The following is an 11,612-nucleotide window of genomic DNA, read 5'->3' on the forward strand; positions in this document are numbered from 1 at the left end:
GGAACTACAGTGATCACCATTGTGAATACTGCGTAGTAGAAGATATGAGCCAAGCATCTCTCAACAGTGAAGAATTCCCAGCAAAATTCTTTGATTCGAAGGTGGAAAAGTGATAACAACAAAAGTGGCCATTTATCACTATTTTAATAAAGAAATTTATTAGAGAAAAACCGTGGCCACTAAAAGATAGAAGATAATGCAATAAAGTCTCCATAATTGTGACCACTTACCTACCAGTTGTCAAAAGTGGGAGACAAATTCAAAGATAATGCATAAAATTTCAAAATGAGAGGTCCACCTAGCAAGAAGATAATGGAAAAATCGATGAAGATAACATTATTGAGCTACCCAACAAAAGGAAGTGGAAAACACCTATCAAGATAAGATTCTCAAAGACTTCTATAAAAGGAGGCAAGAAGGAAGAAGGAAGATATCTGGAAATAACCTATCTCTTAAACACTCTGAAGAAACACATCTTACAGAGATTTTTTTTTTTGTAATCTGTATACACCACTTGTATTCAGAAAAATATTAAATAGCTTGAAGATAGCAAAGCTTGTAATAAGGTAATCACTTATGGAGTTCTAAACTTCATAAGGTGAGTACCAAAGGTATGTAAATATAGATTGTAAGCATGTACTATTTCAGTTTATGAATATCAAAGTAAAGTTTGTTATGTTCAACAAATCTTTCGTAAAAGAATTTCGTTAAGTTTCTCATGATTCCTCAGCAGTACAGATAGAGATTTTAACAGATTTTCAAAACATTGATTTTAAATGGATGTTAGCCATGCCAAAGTACCCATCTTTGATGAATGGTTTAGGGGAAAAGGCAGTTTTCTAACAAAATTATAACACCTTGTGTGTGAGTTATCTTTTAAAATTTCGTTCCAAGTAAGAACTTGATTCTAAAAAGAGTTTGGATAGAGGTGAAAATAGAGACTCTGGATACTGTGAGATAGCGTCTGTGGAAACACGGTTAGTTCTCTAGAATGAGAAATGCAACCTTAATTGAAAAGCCTTTTGAGGAAGCAGTTGTGGACCCAAATGATTTCAAAAAACATTTTAAATCTTTACTTGATTCAGAAGATTGATTAAGTACATGCAAAGCAGCTATAAGAGCATACTGGAGGGAAAGCCTGTTTACTTCTATTTGATTACTGTAAGTTATTTACTCGCTTTTATATGCTTATGCTTTGATTATTTTGATGAACAATTCACAAGCATCCACATCCACTTCTAATGATCTTAGATTATACTTAGATGAGAAAGATCTTTCGTTTTTATTTAAATTAGCTGAAAAGTCTGATGATATATTTCCTGTTGGCAAAGAGAAAATTGAAGAAATCTACCAAGATATAGATTATTTTTGTAAGCACAATATAAGATTTGATTCTGTAAGAACTAGCAGAGAAATAAGAAAGGTAGAAGATATTATAACTAAACATAGAGGTATACAAGAAGAAGTCTCAGAAGGATTAGTTCGAGAATACATAACTAAGGAAGATCAGCCTAAGATCTTTGAAGAATTATTAAGATCTTTGAAGAATTATCAAGATATAAAGAATATTTAAAAGTGTTTGAAAGATTGAAAAATATAGATATAAGTCCTGATTAATAAGTCCCGAAAGATACAGGATATATCTTGCAAATAATAAAAGTAAGGGTAAAATAGTATTTATAATAGAAGAGGCCATTGTGGAAAATAGGATCAATAACCCGGTCATTTAGAAGACTGCCCCGGCAAAAGAAGCTCAACTTAAACCATTCGCGTTCAAATTGAATTGTGTGTGTTCGTACTCCAAAAATTATTAGTTTTAACTTTTAATTGTTATAAATTCACATGGACCATGATTTAAAAAATAATAAAAATAAAATAAAAAAGAGAGGATGTAAGGGCTAGATCTAGAATAAGAGTTAGTTAATTCTGTGAGCACATTAAAATGATATATTTATGTTTGGTATATTGGATATTTTATATATGAAGTATTTGACAAAAATAAAGAAATTACTTTCCGCCAGGTAGCAGTTTTGGGGGGATAAAAAAAAAATCACTTTAGGGTGCATTTGATTGCAAATATGGAATTTGCATAAAAAGAAAATAAATTCTAGGTAATTTCATTGCCTAGAATTTATTTGTATGAAGATTGTCAATTAAATGTGTTTAATTGATTTAATTTTTAACTTAGAAAATATTATACTTGTCCATTTTTAATTGGTGGATTAATGAGAGTGAGTGTATAAATAAGAGAGAGAAAGAGAGAGTGAATTCCGTGGAAAATAAAATTCTACTCTTCCTAAAGAAAATTTTTTCCTTGATTTTAAATATGGTCACGTAACCAAAAAGGGAAAATATTTTCCATGGAAAAAAATGGTAATCAAACAGCACAAAAGTAAGAATTTTGGTGAAAAAAACACACTTTCAGGTGGGCAATCAAATGCACTCTTAGTATTATACGAGGATAATTGGAAATGGATTAAAACTTGAGAGTGGAGCAAAAGATTTATATCCATCATGGTTGTGACACTCAACAGTAAAGTGAAGTCGCCAAACATTTTTTTATGTCAGCATGTTTCTCGCATTCAAAACCACTTTCTTATAGCCATGTGGTAATATTTGTTCCAGATAGATAGAGTTAAACATGTGTTGCACGTTATTTTGAAATCTTTTATAAGTGTTGTGAAAGTAATATTTGAATGTAAGTATTAGAATTACATCTAAATACATGAATGACAAATACGTACATCAATTAACATGAATGTTAATTTATTAAGAATTGGTACCAAATAATATATAAACGAAATTGAATGTTAAATTATCCATACTAAATGAATATATTTAATTTCCAACTAAATGAATCTGGACGCTAATTATCATACATAGATGTGAATGATGAAATGCATTTTTGAATATGAAATTTTAATTAAATAAATGTAAATATTAATTAATTGAGAATTAATAACGGTGACATGGATGTGAGTGTGAATGTAAATATGAAATTCTGATTAATATTAATTAAATAAAGGTGAATGTTAATTAATTGAAAATTAATAATAGGAAATATATACATGAATAAGGATTTTGTATTATTTACTAGAGTGTAAATTAAACATATATTGAAAAATGAAAAGTAAGGTATTATTGAAATAAATGAATTGTTTAAAGCTATAATCGTTCAAAAAATGATTCTCACTTGATTTGATATTTAATATATTATAGATATATGTACATATTAGTACAATATAGGGAAACCATACTAATCAAAACGATACTAGAGCATAGAGCACCCTTCTTTCAATGTTACAGATTCAACCTTTACAGACATTCATTAACAATCATGTTCGAGGGAAATGACTTCTCACCTAAACTTTCCCACCAAAGGATTAGAGTCTTGGGAAGAGTGGACCTCATAAACGAAGTCCCACAACGAGTGATTCTCCCCCCCAAGAAACACGAAATGCGATATTCCCAAACTCAAGAAAGCAACGTGTGTTTTAAATGATATACAAGGGAGTGACATTTAATTTGTTTCATTAACCAAATATAACTTTTGGCCATCACTTATCATATCGACCTCAAGAATTTTTCCTCCATCTTCTGATAATATACATGAGCCATGTGGAAATTTCAGTTGCTCTGATGCTGTTTTGATTAGCTCCTCAATGCTGTGAGGAATCCACATTACAAGACCACATTTTGTACCTTCCTTGGAAGCCCATGGGTGGAAAGGAAACACAGTGCACTTCTTTGGGTGCATTTTATCTGACATCAAATTGAAAAGCTCTCAGAGAAAATGATTAGTCGAGGTGACTAATGTGAGAGTAATATGAAAACCAATGCAAGTGTAGAAAGGCACGTTAGAAATTGCAGCAAAAATTCTTTCTTTAATAGCTTAAATTTAGACGAGGAGGATCAAAATAGTCTTAAATTAGACAGAGATTCTAAATTCAAGCCATGTCATTGCCGACACCCATTTATGAAAATAGCACAATTTCAAGCTCTTGATAAAAGATGATTTTAGACTGCACATGAGGGCTCCTTAAACTTCTAGATTATGTGGTTCAAAAAGAAGTAATTTTATAGTTACTCAACATCTAACTTACATGGACTCTTTTACCTATATATTCAAGAACTAGGTAGACAATGCTTGACAATTGAAACTTGCACAGATATACGTAAATTAAATTTAGAAATTTTTGCATCACTCATCCACTAGAATCTATGTCCTCTTATATTTGTCTGTTGTTCCACTATATATAATTAGTCTTGCATCCTTTTTAAAAACTCTCCAGCACACAAGGAACCATTTTACTGAAAATAATAAAGAGGTTAAACATCAAAGAGTTTGCCGTGTCAGCTATCTTTATCTTTGAAGATCAAATGGAAATTAAAAGACGATGCATCAATTAATAAAGTGCGTGCAACATATCTCAAAGCATGAAGTGCAAATAAAAACTATGTTAAGTGCAAAAACACAGACAATAAGGTAAAATTGAGGTTTGATGAAGCAAAAGGGCCCATAATAGTCAGTGTTCTTTGATTTTGATCCAGCTTTACTAGAAGGAAAGCTTAAGTACTTTCACTATATCGAATAAGGAGGTTTTAGTTATTAACTATGAGGCAACTATATGGACGCGTGTGTCTGAAACAACATGCATCTATCATGTCGACACTTGATTTTTCAAAAAAGCACTGACACGACACATTTTCGACAAGTTGATTAAATTATTTAAAATTCTGCATTTATATAGGAGTAGTTTGAGGCCTATTTTTCTAAAAAAATGCATTTTGAAATAGTGTTATAATGGAAAATGTGTGGTCAAAAAATAAGAAAATATTTTGATTTTGCGTGTAATATTATTTTATTACAAAATGTGTGGTTGAAATGGTATCAAATCACTGTTAAAAAATGTATTTTAATAAAAAAATGGGGCTCAAACAAAGGTATAGTATAAATTTAGTTTTATAATTGTTATCAATTTTTCTTATCGAGATCTTTTAAATATAAGTACATATTTGTTATTTAATAATAACTTTGAATTAAAAATATATAATATTGTTAATAAAAAAAATGATCATGGAAGAATAATGGAGGAGTGTCGGTATCCGACACGTGTCGGATACTGACATGCTATCTTAGTTGAAGTGTTCGTGCTACAAAGGTTATTAAGGTCTATGATCATTATAATACCATTTTTCCTATTCTGTTTGTGTGTAGATGTGTTTGCACTACCTTGATGCAATGCAACTTTAATATTGGTGACTTCCATTTTAATATGCTATATTCTTCAGCAGTAGTAACGAAAGTTAATATCTGGATTATGCACACTAAAAAACTGAGAATCTGGTACCTGTGACATCTTGAGAGCAATCAGGGAACTTGGATAATTGGGCAGCTTTAGCTTCTTCCAGAAGTCTAATCATATTCTTGTTTCCACACATTTTCCCTTCGTCTACTGGGGTGTTTCCCCATCTGAAAATTTATAAGTTACACAAAAATGTAGCTGTACTCGACAAATTAAGAGCAGATGAGAATAATTATTTTCCAACTAATCTCAATAAACTAATCAAAGATGGACGAATTTGAAACTTATTAAAGAATATGAGCTAAACTCAAACTCAGCTTTACAACTCCAGCATCCTGTGAATACGAAAAACCAGACACTTCCTAAAGTCAGAATTGAGCTTCATTTGAAGCCTGATTACTGGACCAGAATTAGTAGTTGCTGTACTTTCTGGACAGAATAATCGAGTAGAATAACAGTACGAAGTAATGTTAAACTTAGGTTGAGAAAGGCTTAGAACATCATGGTAACAAATAGAACTTTCCCATCCACAAAAATATCAAAGATTTACAGAATTAAATAAAAAATGAGTAGGTCTTGGCAAACTCTCTTTTGTACTTGATTTTCTAATTCCATCAGAACTAGTGTTCCTACCAGAGGTTGATCTGACTACAGTAAGTGTTGAAATTCTCTTTCCCTAGGGAAACAAACATAATTCAAGAATTACGATATCAAAACACCTGGGTCGTTATTGGGTGGTTTTGAGGAAATCTCGAGAGAATCTGATTTCTTATAACCAATGCACACTAAGTAAGATCTATGTTTTTAAGTTAGAAATGTTAAGGAAAAAACTAAAGATTGCAACACGCAAGCCCCATAAAAAACTCAAATGCCATGAAAATGTACACCAGGAGTTACAAATTTGTATCTTGTGCAAGTGTTGGATGCTGAATCTGTATGGTAGAAGTATAGTATACTCACAAGAGCCGTGTAATTTCATATTAATGTAAAATGGCTTAAAGTAGAATTAAAGTTCACACATTGTTGAACGACATAAAAACTGTCTGACTTAAAAGAAAAGTTAGTGATTTTCTTTTTCTGCAGAACTTATAAATGAAACTGAATGCATCAAATGTAAAATCAAAACTCACTGCTGCTTCTGCTCAGGCTTCAAAAGAAACTGGGAATTAAAGCAAACAAGTGTGCACTTGGAATGGAAGTAAAAAATGAAAAATCTAAATAACCTTAGACTAGAAAGAAATACATTTTACCTGTCCCTTGAGAAAACACTTGCCCCCGCTTCCAAAAGCAATTTTGCCATCAAATATAATCCATGAGTGGCAGCTATATGAAGTGGGGTTCGGTGATCATAGTCTTTGAAGTTTGGATCAATTCCATGGGATAAAAGTCTTCTGAGAAAATCAGTATCTCCTCTTGCGACCAATGTGCATAAGAAACTACCAGAATTCTCAATCTTCAACAAGGCCCCCTCTCTAGAAAGCAATGCAGCAACTCTGTCGTGTCTACCCTTGATTGCTTCAAATAAGGGTGTATTTCCAAAATTATCTGTTCAGAGAAACAACTGCATTAAGTCCTATATGTTACTTAATGGAAATTCAAAATCTCAAATGCGAACACCAATTAACCAACTCAAAAATTTACCTGCAGCATTCACATCTACACCTTCTTGTATCAGAAAAAGAGCAATATCTTCGTAACCTCGTGATGCAGCAAGATGCTGTTGAAAAACAAGGCACTGTTTAGGGACCTCTAATCTGTTGCTTTCATTATATAATCTTTTTGAAGATCCAAGTTTTTAAAATAAAGTCATGTTGTGTACTTGTGTCATGAAATAACAGAGTCATGAAGCATCAAAGACTAAAGCATTGACACGCACAAGACACAACATGAATATGATGACACGAAATTTAAAAAAAAAAATAAAAATGACACGACACGACACATCCCGACATGCTGATTAAAATAATAATACTAATATATATATATTTTTTTAATCTTGTATATTACAAAGTAAATTTATTCTTGTTAATTTCAACATGTCAATAATGTACTTCTGACGTGTTGACAATGTATATCCCAACGTGTCTACATGACCAACTGTACAAAATAAAAATAATTTGGACATGCCACCAAATGTTCCACACGTATGTCAATGTCCAACATGATATATTTTCCAACGTGTCAACGATGTGTCCAACTGTACAAAACGTAAAAATTATTTGGACATGCCACATGTGTCAGCGAGTCAGATGCAGACTAGTCGGTGCATCCTAGATCAAAGGTCCAAAAACAGGAAAAAGATGTAGTGGGACATTGGAAATTATTTTGCATGGATCTTCATGACTGCAAAAAGATTCAATCATTGAAGTGCATAGATCTTTATGACTGCAAGAAATGAAAATATATAAAAAGGACCTTAGATGTTAATTTTTCTAACTTAATAATCTCTTCATTCAACCACTTTATGTAACAAATTCGCTAAATGATAAATTTTTGGGGAGGAAAAAATTTGAAAAATGATAAAATATGAATGGTAAGAGATGATGCATCTATGTATCCCCTTTGGATGCAGAAAGAAACGGTATATTAACAAAATTTGAATGCTGGATACAATGCCAAAGTTCCACAAATCTAGTAGTTCAGGGAAACAGAAAATCCCCATTTCTCAATGCTTGAGTGTGCTGTTTAGTTAAACTTAAAAGGGTACCCAGAATAGCTACTGAAACAATAATAATTAAGATTTGTAAGAAAACTAGTACGTGGCCAGTTACCTATAAACAACAATTTTTAATCAATTTGATCATTTTTCTTAAAGGTGGTATAAACTTCTGGATCATCAAAATGTTTATGCAGAGAAGAAATTGGTGAATTTAAGCGACCAAAAAAAATAATAATAAATTGAAAACACATAGTTTTATATAGTTGGCTTGAAAAGTTAGACTGCAGAATACAAATTTGATTATCTTAAATCATACCAAGGGTGATCTCCCATCATAATCTTTCTTGTTGGGATCAGCTCCTGCCCGAACCAGACCTTTCAATTGATACAAATCACCATGATAAGCCGCACTGTTCACCCTCAAAGCAAGCTCAGCCTCCTGTTTTTCGACATGTAAGGTGATATCTGACTCCAGTTGCTTCACCCGAAGACTAGATTCTTTACCCTATCACAAAATTCAATTTTAGATTTTGCAGAAAGATTTTTTATTCAAAACTTTATAGGAGAAATGAAAGAGCACTATTCAAACAAGTAATTTCAGTTTAAGCTTACAATAACAAATCTTAATATCACAGACATGAAGATGAAAAATATCTGAGTGACTGGGAGGAGAGGGCACTTATCGACAGACTCAAATCAAATTACCTCCAATAAGTTTGTCAATATTTTTCGCCCATCATGAAAATATATGTCAAGAATATTGGAGAGAGACTGTCTATCAATCCGCAAGAGCCTACACAATTCACAAACCCGAACTGTATATGGCTGAGGAATGTTGCAAAGAATGGAAATTTCTCCAAATAGGCTATTAGTCTCCAGAAGTGAGACTGTTTCCTCTGATCCATCTGACCCAGTGCCAACCTCCTCCTGAGCAGAGTTAGCAGAAACGAATCTGATAATTTATTCTATTCATCGTAGAAATTAATAAATCTTGCTCTCAACATCATGATTAAAGGCTTTGGTATGGTTTTGAAATTATGGGAGCTGGTATCAAAATTCAATAAAGTACTGCTAATATATTTTTGATGGTTTTGAACGATGAGATAATTTTTTCCATTTTAATGAAAACAGATGATATCTCATAGAGTTGAAAAGAGTCCTGGTGTGCAAAACGGATAGTAGAAGATGCATGATATAACAGAGAGAACAAAAATGGAACACAATAATCTGCAAGACAGACATGCATAAAAATTAATACATATATATATATTTACAAGGCAGAGTTATGTACCAGAACACCATCACAAACAAAATAGAGTTGATCCACAACATTTCCCTGTTCCATTATAACTTCTCCTGGGTAAAAAAATTCCTCGTGGACCTTAGTTACCTGCAATATAGACAAAAGTAGGAAAAAAGAATCAGCCTTGGGAATCAGGTTAAGTTAGCATGAAGTTAAAAAATTATTTCAGTTAAAATTGGTGATGAATAAGGCCCCGTTTGTTAGCAATTTTTTTCAAAATGCATTTTACTCTCTCTTCTTTTCAACCACATTCTTTATTAAAATAATGTTACGCGTAAATAAAAAAAAAATTCTTATTTTTCAACCACATATTTCACATCAATTTACTATTCTAAAATGCATTTTTACATAAAAATAACTATCAAACACCTCCTAAAAGTTAGATCTTAATATGAAAAATCATGCCAATTAACTTTGTAGAACCCTAATATGTCCTTCTATATCACAAACTTAGCCCCCTATTTGGTATTGATTTAAATCAATTTTTAATTTAAGTCAAAGTCAAACAATCAATATTAACCACATATTTCATGAATCCCACAACTTTTCAACCACACATTCAAAAACTTCTATCAAAATTTACTAAAAAATAATTTTAATTCCCACTAAACAGGGGCCTATTCATTTATTAGATATTTTTAATATTTGAGTGATGGAAAATTAGAGGGAAAAAAATCATTCAACCATAAGAAAAATATAAAATGACATGGTGGAATAAGAAAATAACTTACAATTTGATTGATGAACTCTGAGGAGCATCCCTTGAATAGAGGAACATTTTCAACATAAGACTTATATAAAGACTCAGATATCTGTAAGAAATAAATGATTTAGTCAATGGAAGAGTTAATTTTTCAGACAAAAATTATGTTAGACCAAAGAGTCCATCAAGGGAAAGAAGATAGATAGTAACTACTCATAAAAATGAAAGGAAGCCAAGGTATATTTCCCTTCTTTACAACTGAAGCATTTTGTTCAACCTTTGCCTTTGAAGAACTAGAAAAATAAAACAAAAGATGAAATAATTTTGATCTTAGTCAAAACTTCTCAGCATATGGGACTATGTGCAGAAGATATAAATTTTGCCTTTAGGTGTTTCTTCAACTGAGCTGTTATTAGGCTACATGAAAGCCAGTGTTTTACTATTTCTATTTACAACAGCCCTATCTACAGAATATTAGTATTATACTAAAATCTGGTACCATAAACTATATAACTAATCTGAAATGTGTTATATAACACAGCATTAGGCATAATTATATTGACCAATTTATGATCATACATATAATAGTTTGCTGGACGCCATCAAACTAATGGGCCTTATTGATGAGCTTGGGTCATCAATAATTTTTACCGCACTCATCAGGAAAAGGAATGAACTAAAGGTTTGGAGATATATTATGAATAAAATGAAGTTAAATTTGAGACTGTCCACAGGGAGTGAAGGGTTGATATCAATCTTATAATGTGGATTTAAAGAAGAGTCCAGGTGAATAGTTTATGTTCAGGTCACTCAAAAGCAAAAATGATCCTTAGAGATTATCAAATCCCCTTATCTTAAGATCCTTTAGGATGTGGAAAAGATAATCAAAAGGTTGATAATTTCCCCAACTTACTTACTAAAGCTCTTATAAGTGATGTAGTTATTTAGTTACCTTGGCACGAATTGAGATTGGGATATCTTGGAGAACAGAAGCATCAGTGTAGCTGCTTTCATATTGTAATCTCAAGTGACCTTTTATTTGATTACGGATGTCCCTTCCGAGTTTATTTCTGTTCATATATTTAATAAGATCTGTCATTTTATCCCTATATCTTACTGTCTTTGATCCTTTGACAATCAATGCTGTCATGTTACCGATCAAGTATGCACCAAGAATCATGTCGAAAGAGACATAAATCATAATGAATATCATTTCTCTCAGATTGACTGCATGTATATCTCCATAGCCTATATCAAAAGGAGATACTTGGTTAGCATAATAGAACACCTGGTAAAGGAGGAAGATTTTGACATAAATGTGTGAGCATTTTGAGCCAGTTAGCGATAAAGTAATAATATTAGCAAGAAGAAAGGACAAGAATTAGACATTATTCATTTATGCAGGAAATGCTCCATCATTCATAAACTAAACACTAAATTTCATTAACTATTACAGAATCACTTCTTGTAGTTTAAATGCCACTGCTACCATTTACTAAGCTAGAATATCACTCAATTTTTTCTTATCAATCAGCTTAATTAGGATGCAGTTAAAAGGCGGAGGCCACTTATCTTTAGTGGTTCACAACAGTGGTTTTAGCAAAAACAATGCTTGCATAAAGTCCGTCGGTCATATAAAGT

At 31.9% G+C, this 11,612-nt stretch overlaps 1 protein-coding gene across 1 annotated transcript; it reads right to left on the reverse strand.

Moving 5' to 3' along the window:
* Window positions 1-3,174: 3,174 nt before the first annotated feature.
* On the reverse strand, window positions 3,175-11,345 carry LOC111384825 (potassium channel SKOR-like). Its single transcript, XM_023009156.1, has 9 exons — window positions 10,924-11,345; window positions 10,000-10,080; window positions 9,257-9,355; window positions 8,671-8,892; window positions 8,282-8,470; window positions 6,948-7,023; window positions 6,557-6,851; window positions 5,352-5,473; window positions 3,175-3,762 (listed from the first exon to the last, which is right to left on the reverse strand). The coding sequence occupies exons 1-9, from the start codon at window positions 11,182-11,184 to the stop codon at window positions 3,521-3,523; spliced, it is 1,587 nt and encodes a 528-aa protein (XP_022864924.1). The 5' UTR covers window positions 11,185-11,345; the 3' UTR covers window positions 3,175-3,520.
* Window positions 11,346-11,612: the final 267 nt, after the last annotated feature.

This window comes from Olea europaea, unplaced genomic scaffold, assembly GCF_002742605.1.
Source record: "Olea europaea var. sylvestris unplaced genomic scaffold, O_europaea_v1 scaffold3019, whole genome shotgun sequence".
Taxonomy (NCBI): domain Eukaryota; kingdom Viridiplantae; phylum Streptophyta; class Magnoliopsida; order Lamiales; family Oleaceae; genus Olea; species Olea europaea.

Excerpts from the sequence above, each read along its gene's own strand:
- LOC111384825 (XM_023009156.1), bottom strand. The coding sequence starts at position 11,184 with ATGATATTCATTATGATTTATGTCTCTTTCGACATGATTCTTGGTGCA. Across the intron at positions 9,356-9,999 it reads CAGAGTTCATCAATCAAATT|GTAACTAAGGTCCACGAGGA; the intron begins GTAAGTTATTTT and ends TCTATATTGCAG. Across the intron at positions 8,893-9,256 it reads TTGTTTGTGATGGTGTTCTG|GAGGAGGTTGGCACTGGGTC; the intron begins GTACATAACTCT and ends AACTCTGCTCAG.